Source organism: Anomalospiza imberbis, chromosome 2 (genome assembly GCF_031753505.1).
Source record: "Anomalospiza imberbis isolate Cuckoo-Finch-1a 21T00152 chromosome 2, ASM3175350v1, whole genome shotgun sequence".
Classification (NCBI taxonomy): Eukaryota; Metazoa; Chordata; class Aves; order Passeriformes; family Viduidae; genus Anomalospiza; species Anomalospiza imberbis.
The window spans coordinates 1,968,900-1,987,655 of NC_089682.1; the positions used below are offsets into that span (position 1 = coordinate 1,968,900).

General features: G+C 45.9%; 1 protein-coding gene and 1 long non-coding RNA gene across 4 annotated transcripts in view; one reads left to right on the plus strand and one right to left on the minus strand.

Moving 5' to 3' along the window:
- The window catches only part of RUNX1 (RUNX family transcription factor 1), a 176,855-nt gene extending 171,927 nt beyond the window's left edge, over positions 1–4,928 (minus strand). The window contains exons 1-2 of one of the 3 annotated variants that reach the window (XM_068179488.1): positions 4,359–4,928; positions 4,059–4,172 (exon numbers count right to left, since the gene is read on the minus strand). In XM_068179488.1, coding sequence (XP_068035589.1) covers positions 4,059–4,113 — 55 coding nt within the window. In that variant the 5' untranslated portion in view covers positions 4,114–4,172; positions 4,359–4,928. Of the gene's footprint in view, positions 1–4,058; positions 4,304–4,358 lie in introns of those variants that run through there. The other 2 variants (XM_068179486.1, XM_068179487.1) reach the window with 2 other exon arrangements.
- Positions 1–18,756, plus strand: part of LOC137468128 (uncharacterized) — a 292,269-nt gene that overhangs the window by 142,146 nt on the left and 131,367 nt on the right. The window lies entirely within an intron of this gene.

Here is an 18,756-nt window from a genome sequence, read left to right on the forward strand (position 1 = left end):
AGACCTTCAGAGCAGGAAGAGCTTCTCCATTAAATCATCTCAAGACCTCCAGGATCACCCAGTGCCACCCCAGCCCCACCAGCATCACCCCAAACCCTGTCCCCAAGGGCCACATCCAGACTCCTCTGGGACAATTCCAGTGACTCCAAACCTCCCTGGGCAGCTCATCCCAAGGCCTGACCACTCTGCCAGGGAAATCTTCTTTCCCAATTTCCAACCTGAGCTGTCCCTGGTGCAATCTGAGGCCATTTCCTCTCATTTTTTCCCTGCCCCTCCATTCAGGAGCTGTGCAGAGCAATGAGGTCCCCCCGAGCCTCCTTTTCTCCAGGCTGAGCCCCTTTCCAGCTCACTCAGCTGCTCCTCCCAGGATTTGTTTTCCAGACCCTTCCCAGCTTTGTTGCCCTTCCTTGGACTCACCACACTTTTATTTTACATTTACAAGGCAAGAATCCCTCAGTGCCTGGGCGCCCCTTGGCACTGTAGGACTCAGAAGAAAATCACAGTGTATTTTTCTATTTTTCCATGTTATAAAATTGCTGTGCTGGTGTACATTCCCAGTCGATAACAAACCACCCAAATGTCATGCCACAGCCATGATTAATTAATAAAAAAATACCACACAGGCAAAACCAGGAGAAAACTTCTTTGCCTATTGGAAGAATCATACCTTGCAGCAAAAACAGGGAGAAGTGCCCTCCTGGAAAATATTTACGCTTGGTGCTATTTTGAGCTGCATAAAAAGAGTTCTGTTTTCTTTCATAGGCAAAATTATCAGGAATTTTAAATTGTTACAATGTAACAACCTTGAGAAATTACGAAATCAGAAATTGCAAAATGAGAAATTATAAAATTAGATATTATAAAAAAACTAGGAGGGTGTGTGATGCCATTATTTTGTCATCCTTTAAAACCTATGGGTTCACTCTTTACCACAAACCCTGCCAACAGGCCTCATTTTGATGCCCCATCCCAAAAGGTCTCCTTGGAATGTGTTTGGAACTCAGAGGTTCCAGCCTGCTCCTCATTCCCCAAGGAGCGAGGAGCTGGTGTGGTGTGATAGAAAAAGGGCCACATCCTTTGTGGTGTACCACACCCCATGAATATGTCAGGGCTCCTGTGCCCTCAGGGGCTGCAACAACGCTGCTGCTTCCCCATTCCCCTCTTTTTTTCCCAGTTTTCACCTAGTATCAAGCTCCAAAAGAATGATGGATTTCCTTCTCACAGAGCTGCCTGGCCTGATAAAGGGAAATCCACAGAGGACACAATGTTTTTTTTCCCCTTTCCTTCCCAATTTCGGTTGAGGGAGAAAGTGCAATAAATTTTGGCGGGAAGAGCAGAAAAGAGGCACTTTGGGGACGGTTCTTTGCAAAGCCTGTTGAGAAATAGGGTGAGAACAACCCACCCTGGGGATGATTATTTTTCTTGCTCCTGAGCCCAAACGTTCCTTTTGCTGAGCCCAGGATTTTGAAACTGCCTGGAGTCCGTTTGAGTGGAGAAAGGAACAAAAAGGGAACTGCTGGAAAACCGTTCCACGTTCACACACACACAATGTTCTTTTGCAGTGATGAAACATTTGTTTTACAACTCAACTGAAGTGTTTGACACGAGGTTTTCTGCAGGAAAAACCTCTTTACACAAGTTCTGCAGGATCTTGAATAGAAAATTTTCTATAAATATAAAAACCAGGAATGATTTGAGGTGGAAGGGACCTTAAAGATGATCCCATTCCACCCCCTGCTGTGGGCAGGGACACCTCCCACTATCCCAGGTTTCTCCAAGCTGAGTCCAGCTGGCCCAGAACATTCCAGGTGTTCCTAAGATACACAGATGACTTCCAGCCTAGCCCTGCTTGTAGACCATTCCCCAAAGAAAATGAAATACCGGTGCTGGAGCAACATTAATACCAAAATCGTGGACAAAAATAAACCCCATCCTGGGGTGTTGAGCTAAATCTCTTGCTGGATTAAGCAGCTTTAGGAAACTCCTCCTTTTCTGGACAAGTCATCCCTTGGTTTTCAACCAGCTGCTCTCAAATTTTTTTTGGGTTCCTGCCAAGCACACGACCCCTGCTCTGCATCCCACCCTGTGGCCTGGCACAAGCACAGCCCCACGAGGTTCACTCTGTTCTTTATCACACACACAAAATTTCCTCAAGAACCCTTCCTGTGCTACAGATTAAACACTGAGCAGTTGCTGAGCTAAAAAAAAAAAAAAAATTAAATTAAAAAAAATAATAATAAAAGGCTGATGAATTGCAGGAAGATCCTGCTTGTTATTTTAGCAGTATTGCTTCCTTTCCCTGCTTGGGGTGCTGAGCAAAGTCAGCACTTGGACATCTCTTGCTCACCCTTCAGCATCTCCCCCACCCAGGCACGAAGGTGCTGGTGACTCACAGGCTGCAGTGCCAGGAAAAAGATGGAGAAAAACTTCGGGTATGAGGAGAAGGGGGGCAAAAAATAGATTTGAACAGCAGAGCTGGGTAGGATTTGGGCAGGCTGTGACCCTCAGGAGCTGCTGCCAGTGGTGACACAGCAGCTGGGAGCAGCGCTTCCGCATTCCCCGTTATTAATGGGAATAAAGTCCTGACTCACGCCAGCCAGGCTGGGCAGGCTGGGATGTGAGCAGCTCTGGAGTGCTGCTCCCTTTTTGGAACCCTGGCTGCTGAGAATTTCAGGCTTTCTGTGCTGCCAGGCACTGACCCCCAGGAGAACACTGCACTGACCTGAGGCTGTGGAGAAGCTTCCAAATGTCAATAATAAAATTGAGATTATAGTTGTGGAGTTAGAATAGAAGTGTGTGATATCACAGGGTGGGAAACTCAGAGTTTAAGCGTTTAGAATACAGGAACAGATATAAAGCGAGATAGAAGTTTTAAAGCAGAAGCTAGTCCTTCTTCTATACCTTATTCATGAGTTTGAGTAGCATTGTATAATTAGATAAAAAAGTCCACATTACAAGCCACAAGTAGCTAGTTACTGAGTTAAAAGTAAAAATAATTTTAGTGTCATTTCTTAATTAAGCAGTCTATCCTTAAAAACCCTTTAAGAAAGAGAGATACATTTTTAACTTATTAAAGTTAAGTACTACAAAATTCACACCTTGTGAGACTCTAATATAGATAAAAAATAATAAACATCTAAGTCCAAACAAGAAATACCATCTCACACATTTAATCCCAACCTTGACAAAAAAAGAAAAAAAAAAAACAAAAAATCCATTAGTCCGTGGCCAAGCCTGGGCTGGGACAGGCTCCGTGTCCTTGTCACCCACGTGGGCACAGCCCCGCTGCAGGACAGGGGAAAAGTTCAGCTCCAGGAGTTCTTTAGGAAGGTAATTCCCAGGAAGCTGAGAAGTTTCCCGTGCCAGCGCCTGGCTGAGCTGTGTGAATAAGCCATGACTAAAGCACCAGCTCCACAGGGGGTGGTGAGAACACGACAAGAACGTTACAACCTCTTGGTCACTGGTGACAAAACACAGATTGCTGGCTGAAGTTCCCCCCGGAGCCCCTCCAGGGCTGCAGCTGCTCCTTCAGCCATCAGAGCATCCTCAGAGCCTCCGAGTCCATCCCCACCACTCCTCTCCCCGAGACACGTGAGTCGCAGCAAACTTTAAGCAGGTTCCTAAGCTTTTATCTGAGCCTTAAACCCAGCCTAAATCCTGCTCTGCTGGCTGGGCTTGCTGCTCCCTGCCTGCACTGTCATTTGTCGCGGCAGCTGCTCAAAAAGTCCCTGAGAAAGAACCGAAAAGGAGCTGGTGCTGCCACTCTTGTACCTGCAGCCATTCCCAGGAGTTTTCTGAGCCCGCTGGGATTTAGGAAGAGCAAATCCACGAGCATGCAATGGTTGTTTGGACAGCTTAAAAATGAAACCTTGTTGTAATCTCTTCAACTGATAAGCAAGGAGATGATATTTCTGAGAGCTCAGATATCAACTCAGAGAAAGCTGAAGTGGAAAAAACCCCATGCACTGCAAGGAAGCGCCCAGATCCTCTCCAAACATGCATTTTTCTGAAACATGGGAAAGCAAAACATCTATTTAGAAATTCTGAATGGCACTTACCTCTCAAGAAGTGCTGGTAAGAAGGAAGTGACTCAAATATGCTGTTTGAAGCCATTGTTTCCTCTCTAAAACTCACTCTTTCTTCACTGGGAGGCAATTTAGGGTTTCTTCCACCTTGGGGAGTGCAAAGTGAAGATTGGTCATTGCCACCACCCTCCTCCCAGCCATCCCTTTCTGCTCCATCCCTGCGCCTCGGGAGCGGATCCTGAGCTACTTTTGCTCAAAGAACTCTGAAAATGTTTCTTAAAAAGAAGGAGGGGGAAAAAAACTAGCGGCTTGGTTGTGGTTGATGATGCTTACCACCCTCCGAAACCCTGTGGTTTGCAGGCACAACGATTCGCCCTCCCTGCTGACCAATATCCCGGACCCGCTCTTGGGTGACTGCCTCCGTACCCAACTTGTGGTTCTGTGGTTGTTTATGAGGCCCAAAGAAGTGTTTCACACAACCCAAATTACAAATTTAACTGTTCCCCTTTCCAGGACCTGCCTCCATTGGTCCTTTTGTATCACATGACTGGGGTGATGTCGACTTTCTGCCTACTTTTTTTTTTGTTGGTATTTTTTTTTTTTTTTTAACTTGCTGAAGTCATGCCCTTCCCACTCCACCTGCCCTCCCCGGGGCTCCAGGCAAGGATGGAGTTGCTGAGGGAGGGAAAAACTGGTGATTCACCAGCCCCAATGCTCCAAAAGGTCTTTGATGAGTTCATTCAGCTCCCCTTGTTTGGTTGTTTGAGGTTTTATTGGAGCTCCTGCTTATTTTGATAGCGACTTCATTGCTGATTATTCCATAGGGATTCAAACCTGGGTTTGAGGCTGCTGTGAAGGCAGCAGGATGTGGAACCCATCCTGTAAAACATTGGGAATCAGCTGGAGGGGAGACTCCTGTAATGAGATTTATTTTATCTAGAAAATGGAAAAAAATAAAAAGGAGATTAAAAAGTCCCAACATTTTTTTTTTTTTAAGAAAATGAAAAAAAGAGGGGAAATTTCAAAGTCCCAATGTGTTGGGGTTTTTTTTAGTTTGGTTTTTTTTTTTTGTTTTGTTTTGTTTTATTTTGTTTTGTTTTGTTTTTTTTAAGAAAATGGAAAAAAGAAAAAGGGAGAGATTAAAAAAGTCACAGTTTTATTTGGAATCCCTATGATGGCGCTCTCTAAGGAGTGCTGGAAGATCACAGGAAATCTTGGTCTTCCATAGGGTCCAGTCCTACAATCCCTCCTCAGCCCTGTTCTTCCTTTGTCTTCTCCCTCCTCAAAAGAAGAAGAAAAAATTAAAAATAAAAAGCCTCAACCAGTAATCAATTGTAAGTTTTGTCTCTGCCAAAGAAGAAGAGAGGAGAAAATTCAATTACTACTCCATGAAGTGGGAATTCCTGGAAAAAAATAGGGGCTTAATCCACTTGGATTTTTCTGCTTATTGCAGCTATGGAAGCAGAGTCCTGTCACTGCCTGAATTTCTTGTGGTAACATCCTGGCTTCCTTCTGGAGCCAGTGGGAGCTCTGGGGGTGTGTGCGTTTGATTTTGCTTTTAAAAAAGTCAGTTTGCTGAGCCATGGTGGGAATTTAAGAATTCCCTATAAATTCATTTCCTACAAACCAGAGGCTTAAAGAATCCTGGAATGGTTTGGGTTTGGAGGGACCTCAGAGCCCACCCAGTGCCACCCCTGCCATGGCAGGGACACCTCCCACTGTCCCAGGCTGCTCCAGCCCCAGTGTCCAACCTGGCCTTGGGCACTGCCAGGGATCCAGGGGCAGCCCCAGCTGCTCTGGGAATTCCATCCCAGCCCCTGCCCGCCCTGCCAGCGAACAATTCCCAATTCCCAATCTCCCATCCAGCCCTGCCCTCTGGCAGTGGGAGCCATTCCCTGGCTCCTGTCCCTCCAGGCCTTGTCCCCAGTCCCTCTCCAGCTCTCCTGGAGCCCCTTCAGGGCTCTGAGCTCTCCCTGGAGCTTCTCCTCTCCAGCCTGAACAGGCCCAAAAAGCCTCTCATGGTGCAAAAGGATTTGGCAATTCCAGCAACACACATTACCAAGGAAATTGGGATGTTTTTCCAAATGGACTTCCTAAAAAAAAAAAAAAAAAACCCAGAGCAGTTCTGAACAGCAGGAACAGGGAACTGAGGACTCTTCACCCCCATGCTCTGAGTTTGGCTCAATCCTGAATCAAGGTTTATTTTGCTTCCCGGCTTTTCCAGATCCTGCCGCCAACTTTTTGCCTGGATCGGGATAAACCTCTTCCCGCTCGGGAGCTGGATGCCTTCCACTCCCATATAAACACCCCAAAGGGAGTCCACTGCCAAGAGCCCGGCTCCCCTGGGCCTGCTCCGGAGCCGGGATGAAGCCACGGGATCGCTCCGGGAAGAGCATCCCGGCTGCGGCTCAGCTCCGGGCGGGATCCGGGTCGATCCGGGTGGGATGCAGGATGCGGGCAGGATTCGGGTGGTATCCGGGTGGGATTCGTGTCGATCCGGGTGGGATGAGGGATGCGGGATGTGGGCAGGATCCAGGTGGGATCAGGGTGAGATGCAGGCGGGATGCGGGTGGAATGCGGGCAGGTTTCGCGTGGGATCCCGGCGGGATCTGGGCCGGATCCGGGCGGGATGCAGGCGGGATCCGGGTGGGATCGGGGCGGGATGCGGGTGGGATCGGAAGGGATGCAGGAGAGACCCAGCGGGATCCGGGTGGGATGCGGGCAGGATCCAGGTGGGATGCAGGCGAGATCCAGGTGGGATCCAGGTGCGATCCGGGCGGGATGCAGGACGCGGGCAGGATGCAGGTAGGATCCGGGCGGCATACGGGCAGGATCCCGGCGGGATCCGGGCGGGATGCGGGCAGGATCCCGGTGGGATCCGGGCGGGATGCGGGCGGGATCCATGTGGGATCCCAGTGGGATGCGGGTGGGATCCCGGCGGGATGCGGGCAGGATCCCAGTGGGATGCGGCTGGGATCCCGGTGGGATGCGGGCAGGATCCCGGTGGGATCCCAGTGGGATGCGGGCGGGATCCCGGCGGGATGCGGGCAGGATCCCAGTGGGATGCGGCTGGGATCCCGGTGGGATGCGGGCGGGATCCCGGCGGGATGCGGGCAGGATCCCGGTGGGATCCCAGTGGGATGCGGGTGGGATCCCGGCGGGATGCGGGCAGGATCCCGGTGGGATCCCAGTGGGATGCGGGTGGGATCCCGGCGGGATCCGGGCGGGCGCTGCGGGACCGGCACCGGCAGAGGGAGCTCGGGCCGGCGGCACCGAATTTTTGGCTTCACTTTCGCAGGGTCCCCGCCCCAAAAGGGCGATGAAGCGAGTTGAATTCAGGGAGCAGAATTCCAGGATCTCGTGGCACATTCACCTAGGGAAAGACAAAACCCCATAGTTCAGGTTTGTCACCACGGGAAATGATTTTTGAATCGGGTCACAGAGGAGATCTGTAAAGTGCTGAGTTACCTATGAGGAAATATGTGCTATGTCCCAACAGGCAGGAGAAAGGATTATGGAATTGTGGAATATCCTGATACAGCTCCAGCTGCTCCCTGTCACAGGGGGCAGAGATTGGAGCTGCCCCTCAGGATGAAGGGTTTATTATGAACATTTAAAATGCCATCAGGTGGGCGATGAGGCCAACAGGAATGTGGTTCAGGGTATCCAAGGAACCGGGATGCTGCAGGGATGTATTCTGTGGCAGGATATCAGATTCCTTAATTTCTTACTGTCTGTCCTGGCATCTGGGATAGAGACTCTTCCTGAAGGATCTCTAATCCCTGGATGCTCACAAGACAAAAACCATCAGAGCCTGAAATCTCTCTCTGAGGCCTTGAGCAAGCTGATCCTTCCCTGCCCATTGAATGAGATGATGTTTGAACCCAAACCATTCCATGATTCTCCAATTCCCTGGTTCTCTGCTTGGTGTTGCATTTATTTCTCTTTTCCTGGCACTCAGCAGGTTAGGGCAGGAATGGACACCCAGGGCTAGGGCACAGCTGAGGGACAAGGGACAGTTGGGCTCCTTTTGTCACCTCCTGGCTGCAGATGATGCAAGGGAAAAGCTCGAGTGGCTCCTGGCACTCCAGACTCTGATTTGCCAACAGGCAGCTGGAAATAGCACATGGAATGGGATTTGTTAAGGTCTGGCCACCTTGAATTCCCAAGGAATGCTTGATTAAGGCCTAACCATGCTGAATTTTCAAGGAAAGGACTGAGCCACATGGCTCTCTGCTACCCTCAAGCAAAAGGATGAACTGCTCTTCCCCCAGGCTACTTCTAAATCCACCAGCAAAGCCATAAATCCCAAAAAAGTGGGGAAGGGTTGTTAGAAATGCTCCAACCACCACAGGGCCCTGTTGTGCTGGGTGCACCTCAGCTGTTCCTGCAGCCTCCCAATAAATCTGTGTCAAAATGTGCCCTCAGCGTGGCTGGCATAGCTCGGAGGAGAGGGATAAATGGAATTGTTCTCAATTTTGGCCTCAGGGAGGGCATCCAAGTGCTGCTGTGCCACTGTTAATGCCAATCTAATTTTTTTTTTTTAAACTATCCTGTAATTACTGTAAAAACAGGTTCATGGAAAAGTTATCTCACTGGGATTTGGGCAGTGTTTGATTTTTAATGAGTGAGATTTGGTCCTCTGGGCTGGCTCTGAGAGGTCCCTCGAGGGCTGTGTCCAGTTCTGGTCCTGCAGGAGAGACCTGGAGGGGCTGGAGCGTGTCCAGGGCAGGGAACGGAGCTGGGAAGGGGCTGGAGAATTCCTGAGGGAGCTGGGAAGGGGCTGAGCCTGGAGAAAAGGAGGCTCAGGAGGGACCTTGTGGCTCTGCACAGCTCCTGCCAGGAGGGGACAGCCGGGGGGTCGGGCTGTGCTCCCAGGGAACAGGGACAGGAGCTGAGGGAATGGCCTCAGGCTGGGCCAGGGCAGGCTCAGCTTGGACAGCAGCAGGAATTTCCCCATGGAAAGGCTGCTCAGGCCTGGGCAGGGGCTGCCCAGGGAGCTTTGGAGTGCCCATCCCTGCAGGTGTCCCCTGGAGGTGGCACTCAGAGCTCTGGGCTGGGGACAAGGTGGGCATGGGGCACAGCTGGGACTGCATGGGCTGGGAGGGCTTTTCCAGCCCCGGGGATTTGGGGATTCTCAAAAACAACACGGCTCAGGTTCGCCCTGTCCCAGCTTTCTGTGCTGAGGGTTTTGGCACAGGGAGAGAAACCTGAGAGAAGTCAGAGCCGAGTGCGGGTCTTGCTCCAGACAGAATTCCTGTTTTCCATCCTCACTCCTTTGCTTCCTGCCTTTCTGGAAGCCAAAGGGAAAGTGTCAGGCTTTCATCACCTGCGTGAGTCTCCTCCATCCTGCAGTGTCAGAGCACGGTGGCTTCTCAGAACCTCACGAATGAGGTGGAAGGGTTATGAAAATAATAATTAAAATAAATGAGGAGGAGAAAATTCACCCAGAGATGGCATTCCAGAGGAACTGGATCTGCCTGGGAGTTGAGGCTGTCACTCAACGCAGCACAGAAGAGCAGGAAACATTTTAAAACAACAGCCCAATGTTGCATGCTGGCAGTTTTAAAATAAAATGTTTTGACTTTTCACTTCAAAAATTGACCCAGATTAAATAACTCGGCTGAAAAAAGGCCTGACTTAAACGAACTTTTCCTTCTGGTCTTCCTGGTTTGACTCCATCCTACAAATTCTGCATCAGTGGCTGCAGGAGAATGTTCTGGTAAAACATTCCACCACATTTGGTCCTTTTTCTCCCTGGACACAAGAACTCTTTCATTTATTTCTATTTTATTTCTTTCTTTATTCTCATTGAAAAATTTATTTATTTATTTCCATTTTATTTCTTTCAATTGTATTTATTAATTTCCATTTTATTTCTTTCTTTATATCCATTTTATTTATTTATTTATTTCCATTTTACTTCTTTATTTCCATTTTTTAATTTCCATTTTATTTCTTTCTTTATTCCCATTTTATGTATTTATTTTCATTTTATTTATCGCTATGTTTCCATTGCATTTGTTAATTTCGATTTTATTTCTTTATTTCGATTTTATTTCTTTATTTCCATTTAATTTCTTTATTTCCATTTATTTATTGCTTTATTTCAAATTTATCTCTTTATTTCAATTTTATTTCTTTATTTTCATTTCATTTATATTTTTCCATTTTATTTCTTTCTTTATTTCTATTGTATTTCTTTATTTCCATTTTATTTATTTATTTCCAATTGGGTTTTTTTTTCATTAATAGTATTTGCAGGGGGTTTCCTCATTTTTTTTGATGGTGGTTTGAAAAGAATTGAATGTTTATGGCCAGCAGAGGAAAAGGCAGAAAAATGGCATAAAAAAAAAGGAATAACAAGAAACATGTGGGGAAAGGAAAGGCCTCAAAAATCCAGATAAATACCTAAATATGATTGCATGTAGTAGCCCTCATAAAACTTCAGAATATTTTAAATTTCCGGAATATTTTTTAATTTTAGAATCAGTGGGTGCCAGGGAGGGGTCATTCCCTGGAATCAGACGCAATCAGACGTGATTCCCACTGGGAAAACCAAGAACTTTCCACCTCAGTGGTTTTTTTTCCCATTTTTTTCTCTCCTAATGTGTGACAAATTCCAGAGGCCACTCCAGCTTTTCCATTGGCAAGTGCCACCATTTTTCATAATAGCAAAATAAAGTTTTTTACCTTACAAATCTCCAAAACCAGCATTTACAACATTAAAAATAAGAAATCAAGTCATAATCAAAGCCAAAGCAAAAGTATTATCAATTACAAACCGAAATTTTAAATTCATTTACAAAAATTACTTTAAAAAAATTTAGTTAAGCATTACAAAAATCAAAATATTTACGAATTTCGGTATTAAACTTTTAAAGTATTTATTCTATTCACTTTCCAAATCACCAACTATTGCAAACAAAACTGAACTTCAGAAAAAAACACAAATTAAATCAAATACCTATAAATACTATAACAATATTTACCAATAATGCTAAAAAAACCCTGCAAATCCATAATAATATAACACAAACAGTATAAATATAAATATAAATATAAATATAAATATAAATATAAATATAAATATAAATATACATAATATAAACATAACAAATAAATAATGTAAATATAAATATAAAACATTCAAACAATCAAAGAACACATCACACTCTTGCCACCATTTTTCACTGCCTCAGCATCTGCTCTGGGGTCAGTGGGATTGCTCACGAGTGGGATCAAATTGAGAAGGATTTTCCCTCTTTTTTCCCCTGGATTTAGGAACCCCAATACGATTATCCTGATATTAAAATGAGCTCTTGCCCCACCGTTTAATTTTTAGGGTATATTTTGGGATATTTTGGAAGGGAGCTAATTCTTTCCCTATTCATGTGAAAAATGAGAATTGAAATGTATTTTTAGTAAGAAGCTTACTTTAGAAAGAGGAGTAATGCAGGTAAATTTAGTTATAAAAATGGGAATCATGGAATCATGGGATGGTTTGGGTGGAAGGGTTCTTAGGATCATCCCACCCCACCCCTGCCATGGCAGGGACACCTCCCACTGTCCCAGGCTGCTCCAGCCCCAGTGTCCAACCTGGCCTTGGGCACTGCCAGGGATCCAGGGGCAGCCCCAGCTGCTCTGGGAATTCCATCCCAGCCCCTGCCCACCCTGCCAGGGAACAATTCCCAATTCCCAAAATCCCATCCGTGCTTCCATCTGCTACAAGCCCCAGGATGGGCCTTGTTGGGGCCATGGCTGAAGGAAAAAGCCATCCCAGATCCCTCTTTTGATTCCAAAGGAATTTGTTTGGATTCGAGAGGATCTGGATTTGATGACCTTGGAGATGCCTGAGCCCAACATGTGACAGAACTCCATTCCAGGGCCTCCCCACCCTCCCAGGGAAGAATTCCTTCCCAAAATCCCACCTAATGCAACTCTTTGGCTGTTTGAAGCCGATGGATGAGGTGCAGATAATGAGGAGCTCATCAGCGCTTCTCAGCTCCTTCCTCCTGTGCCACTTTAGGGCAGTTAATGAAACCCCACCGATTAATTAAGTCTGAAAAACCTCACTGGAGCATTGGAACTCTTCCTCTTAGTCAGGCAGGAGGAGAGGGAAGTCTCTGGATTGGTGGGATTGCTGTTGAGCTTCCCTCTGGAAAACCTGGGATGGTGGAAGGTTCCCTGCCCGTGGCAGGAGATGGAACTGGATGAGCTTTGAGGTCTCTTCCAACCCAAGCCATTCCATGAAAATCTACCTTGGTGCCCTTTGAGGTCTCTTCCAACCCAACCCATTCCATGAAAGTCTATCTTGGTGCCCAGCCAGCAGAGAGAAGAACAATTACAGAGGCACTTCCAAAATGTGGGTGACGAAGTAGGAAGGAATTGCTGTAAAATGATGGAATTGTGTCTATTAATTTGGATTAAGTTCTTTTCTGATTTAGAGACGGGGTAACTGAGAGGTGTTTTAAAGGCTTTTATTTTTAGTTTTATGTGAAGGATGAGACAATACATATGTCTGTATTGTCTATATTTAGAAATAAATAAAATTAAAATAAAGAAACAATGGAAATAAATAAATACAATGGAACTAAAGAAATGAAATGGAAATCTAGAAAGAAATAAAAATGGAAATTAATAAATACAATTGAAAGAAATAAAATGGAAATAAATTTTAAAAATTATAATAAAGGAAGAAATCAAATAGATATAAATAAAAGAGTTCTTGCATCCAGACAGAAAAAGGACCAAATGTGGTGGAATGTTTTACCAGAACATTCTCCTGCAGCCACTGATGCAGAATTTGTAGGATGGAGTCAAACCAGGAAGACCAGAAGGAAAAGTTCATTTAAGTCAGGCCTTTTTTCAGCCGAGTTATTTAATCTGGGACATATTATACAGATGTCGGTATTGTCTGTTATTTAATGTCTATAATTCATGCTATTATTATTAGAAGTTAAGTATTTCTTAATTGTAATACACTATAAGTGTGTCTTGGTTTGTCAGTTTTAGCTACACTATGTTGTAAATGTCATAAAGCTAATAATTTAAAATTATTTCTTGTGGGTCTTACTACAACGTATCTTTCATAGTTCTGTTTCTCTAAAGTTTTTAGTCTTATTTGTCAGGCTATCTTTTGAAACTTGTTTTTAGTTTTATTCCTCTCTTAATGTCTGACTTATTCTATGGCATTTCTCAGTCAGTATTTCTTATCTGAAGGTTTGCACACAGATGTATACTATGTGAGTTTTCTGTCAGGCTTTAAGAATTTTCTACCAATCTATTTCCCACAAATTTGCTTTTATTTCTTTGTAGAAAGTAGGCAATTCCCATATTCCCTTTCAAGCCAGAAAACAAATTTGCTGTGAGGTTGAACATTTTTTTTTTGAAAAAAGCCCTCAGAAAACACAACTGCAGGTTATACAGACATGTAAAATAAAAGATATTCCAACCCTTTAGCTTCATTTTCCTTTTGTCCAGACATTTCTGTGGCCTTCAGCAGAAATCCAGCTGTGCTACGGGAGGCACATTAAAGGCTAATTAAATCAAATATTCAAATTATCTCCATCAGAGCTGACTAGGAGTGATCAACACCAGATTTCCTTCTGTGTTACTTAAAACTTGGTGCATTTCTGTGTCGTTGGGTAATAATGCATAATGCACACAATTTCTGTGGGATTGAAATATCATCCCACAGACAATGACATCACAGCATTAGGAAAAACCTCAAATAGCAATTCCAGAGGGTAGGAGTTATCCAGTTATGTCTTGATAGCAGGGCCTGGACAAGAGCCCTGGACTTGTCTAAGCTGAGGAATATGTGAGAAACCCCAGTATTCTAAAAAGAATTCAATATTGATTTATGTATTTGTAATCAGTTTTATCTGCTCACTTTCCATCCTTAGGCACTGCTGAACATTGGGCACAGGTGGGAACAGCTTTCCTGGGAATGCAGGTGGGGTTTTTCCACGTTTGTTCCCACTTGCATGCCAGTGCAGGGGATTTATTTGGGTGCTTTCTGAACCCTTGAAGAAATGGTTGGTCCCAAGCCAAACCACTCCATGATTCCATTGCCCAACAAGCAGGAAAACCTTTGGAAGACACCTGGGACAAGCTGGAAGCTGGGATGAGAACAGCACTGCTATTCCCTTTCTCCTGATGCTGAAACCCCCTGAACCAGCGGGAGCTGAGTCAGGTTCTTCCTGCTGGAAGTTTGCTTTTCCAACTGCTGCTCTGGGCAGGGAAGAGCCATCCCCCTTATCCACGCAGCACATTTATAAACATCCATCAGCCAGGCATTTTTCCCTTTCTTCCCAGTGATTAAATGGCCATGAAATGTTTTCATTTATTTGGCGCCAGAGTAATCAAAATCAGTCGGAACCGCGGCGATGAAGGGAAGGAAAACAAGGAGGCGTGGGATTGATTGTGCTTCTCCTCCTAGGAGCTGGCAAAACTTCTTCCTTGCAGACGAACATCTTCTCCAGCTGGTAATTATTCCCAGTCCTCATGGCCTCTGTCCATCCAGGATGAAGCTTGAAAAGCTCTGGAATTGCTGTGGGAGCGTCGGAGCCGGCGTGTGCGTGACTCCGTGGAGGCAGGCGGGAGCTGCTCCCAGAAAACCTCGGTGAATGGGATTTTCCTTCTTTCATGTCTGCCTCTGTGCAGATTCTGGGTCAGGCCTCCTGATCTCCAGCATCCGGCTAGAGCGGGTGTTTTCCACTGCATCCATACAAAAATATTTCCATTCTGAGCCTTTAGCGGCTCTACAGAGGCAGGGGAGGGGATGAGGTTGGACAAGGGAGTTTAGGAAAAGAAACCTCTCATAAACAACAAGAAATCCTCCAAGTTTCTCTGCTTTTCAGTTAAAACCCCAACATTTTATGTTCACCTCCTCAAAGCCGGATGGATTTCAAGGATGCTGGTTTTGTTTGCATTTTTCCTTCTATTTCCCTGGATTTTCCCAGTCGGTTGCGTGGCCACAGAGGGTTGCAGATGTGGCACTGACTTCTTTTCCTCAGGAGGTTCCCAGGGCATTCCCGGCTTCTTCCAGGAAAAGGCACAATCCTAGTACTGCAGCACTTGAACCACTCGGGATCAGCTGGGAAGAGCTGGAGGTTCAGGGTTTTCCTAAATTAAAAACCAAACCAACCCAAACCAGAGCTCAACCACTGAGGTCAAAAAATTAAAACCATTGAGGGCAGTGGTTTTAAATGGAAGGAAGGCAGGGTTAGATGGGATATTGGGAAGGAATTATTCCATGGCAGGATGGGCAGGCCCTGGCACAGGGTGCCCAGAGCAGCTGTGGCTGCCCCTGGATCCCTGGAAGTGTCCAAGGCCAGGCTGGAGAACCTGGAATAGTGGAATCCCATGGGATGATCTTTAAGATCCCTTCCAACCAAATAATTCTGGGATTCTGTGGGAGCTGCTCAGGGAAACTGCTGAAGCAGCTGGCAAACCTCCTGTTGTTTCACACCCCAGCCTAAGACCCAGATGGATAATCTGGGATATAACAGGATAATTTCTATGGAAGGGCTTTTCCAGCAATATTGGCTCTAGGATTGATGACCATTTGCAGAGAATTGACTTTACATCCTCTCCAAGGATAAATTAGGCACAATATACACTCCAGAGGCTCCAGACTGGGATGTTTTTCCTTTTGATTGACTCCTCTTGGCAGACCTGGGTTTTGAGGACTCCAGACTCTGTCCCCACCGCTTTCCAAAACTCCTGGGGGTGACAAATCTCTGGGGGATAGAGCAATGACCCCACTTAATCTTGTCAGCCTCCAAGGCTGAGCTGCTTGCAGATAACAGAAAAACTGGCAAATCCAGGTAAATGATCTGTGTTAAGGTGCCCAAAATTGAAAAGCAGCTTTCATTTGGTTGGTTAATTAGGTTTTAAAATGTGAATGAAGCTTTTTTTGTGTGACAATAACAAAAAACAAAAAACAAAACAAAACAAAAAAAAACCAAACAAAAAAAAACCAAACAAACAAACAAACAAAAAAAATGGCAAACTAGGCAGGCTCCTAAACCTGTGGGATCATTCAACACCTTTTCCAGGCCACTTGACAGTGAATTGCCAGGTTCTTTCAGATGTTTACAGACATAAATTCAGTTTATTTACATTCCTCTTAATCCCTTTTTTTACTCAATATAGAGGGAACCACAGCAGTACAAAATAAGACAGTGGGAAGATGGCTCCTCTGAAGGGTCAGGAATTCAAACCTGCAGGATTTCAGCCTTCCCCAGGACATGTTCAAGCACAGGGACATCTGTTCTATGCTCCCGGTGCTCAGCTGGAGGATTTTTTCAGGAGAATTCCCTCACCTGCCTAAGGCAGAGCCCAGCTCCTCCAATACCTGCTCCAAAGCTTTGTGCCGCTCAAAAATTGCCCCATCTGCTGAGAGTTTGAGATCTGTCGAGGTAAATGACATTTATTTCTGGGTACACAGGGAAGAGAAAGGTGAAAAACTTCACCAGAGAGTTCAGAAGACTCCAGGAGCAGACTGGGGGCAGAAACCCCACCAAAACTCTGCCTGAGACTTGTTTTGAATATCACAGAACCTTGCACTCTGTGCTTCTGCTGCTTGATCTGCTCTGCATTTCTTCACAGGCTGCCTCTCCACCAGCTGCCATCCCCTGGAGCCCTCAGCAAATTTTGGGGAGACCCAAAAGGATTTCTGGCCTCAAGGAAAATATTTAAATTTCGGGAGTTGTGTCTTATCTGCATTTTTTACCACACAGACAGAAAACAGTGCTGGCTGTGCCGACTTGAAAGTCTTTTTACTGCTCTGCCTTGGTTCCTCCAAAGCAAAATGTTCCTGCCTTGGGCAGGAAATCCATTTAAATTCACCTGGAAAGTGCTACTTGTCAAATAATTCCTCTTAAATGTTATCTATGGGATGTTTAATGCTGTGGGGGCAGAGTTAACTGCAGCTTGGAAGCCCACAGATTATCCTGGAGAGTGTGAGTAGTTAGTTAAAACAGACATTTATAAGCATCTAATTAAAACTACAACTTGAATATATTCTGTTAGTATTAGGGACATGAATCCCAGAGTGGTTTGGGTTAGAAGGGATTTTAAGGATCCATGGACAGGGACACCTCCCACTATCCCAGGCTGCTCCCAGCCCCAGTGTCCAACCTGGCCTTGGGCACTGCCAGGGATCCAGGGGCAGCCCCAGCTGCTCTGGGAATTCCATCCCAGCCCCTGCCCACCTTGCCACGGAACAATTCCCAATTCCCAATCTCCCATCCTAGCCCTGCCCTCCTCCAGCTTAAGGCCATTCCCCCTTGTCCCATCACTCCATGTCCTCGTCCCAAGTCCCTCTCCAGACATCTCCCGGTCTGGGGGATTTCCTCTGGCTGCCAGAGCCAGCAAATCCCCAAGCAGCAGCATTTAGTAACAATTTCTGTACTCTCTATCCAAATGAAGAGCAGATTATCTGGCCCTGAACAACAAAAATCACAACAAATAACTAACGAAAAACCCAGCAAACATCTTATGCCAACACGAGGCCTTTCTTTCCAAGACCAGTTCTCTTTCCTGGGATGGATCTGTGAGGGTGGCATTGCCCCCACCTCAGGGTGGCACAGGAGGGCCACCGAGGCCTGGTGTCCCCAAGCTGCTGGCAGCACCCTCGGTGGCTCCTGGCAGGAGTGGGGACACGGCCACCATGGTGGCCACCACGAGCACCTCACCAGGATGGCAGCAGCGCCACACGGGGCTGGGGAGGGCCCGGCCCTGCTCTCAGGGCTTGGCTTTGGCAAGCCCCAGGCTCGGCTTAGCAGGGAGCCATCCAAAATTGTGGATATTCCCAGTTCAGTCAGAGAGAAAAAGAGAAAAATTTCTGCCAGGCTAAGCCTGGGAAGAAGTCCGAGAGGAATGTAAACAATTATTATCTTGTTTTCATATTGTTTATAGATATGTTCTACCATACTGACCTAAGTCCAGTGTACCAATCAGGTGAAATGTTTTTACTGTAAGACCAATGGAATTTATGTTCAGGACGTTCTCTATAAAAGAGAAACGTACTTTTGAATAAACACTCATTCTTTGCCTTCTGAAGATGGAGTGTCTCCATTCCCATCCCTGCCTCAACAGCGACACAAAATCAGGGAGGAAAGGAGCCTGTCGGGCCAAAGGGGAAGTGTCTGGGTGTTATTCCCTGGGATTGCCAGGATGTATTTTTAAATATGGAGAAATGCCCAGAAATGGTCTGTTCTGTGCATCGAAAAGGCCCAACCAGGAATATTCATGTGAGGGAATGAATACGCATTCCTGTGTGGATATCCTCTTCTGCTCCCTGCTCGGCTTCTCCAGAAATGATTAAAAGTGAATGTGAAGGAGAAAATGTTATTGTGTTGTGTCAAATGATTCATGTTAATTGATCCAAATCTCTGGGATCAGACCTTTTGTACCTTTTGGGAATTGTGTTTTGGTTGAAAAGGACCTCAAAGATCATCTGAAGATCCCCAGGGTTGGGACTGCTTCATCCCTGGAAGCGTCCAAGGCCTGGCTGGATGGGGCTTGGAGCACCCTGGGATAGTGGAAGGTGTGCCTGCCCATGGAGGGGGTGGAACTGGGTGATTTTTAAGTCACTCCCAGCCCAAACCATTCCATGATTCCATGGAAAGAACTGGAGCAATTTACAGCGCAAATTAATTTGTCCTGACTTTTCCCAGGTCCATTTTCAGGGTTCATGTCCCACTCCAGCTTTTCTTCA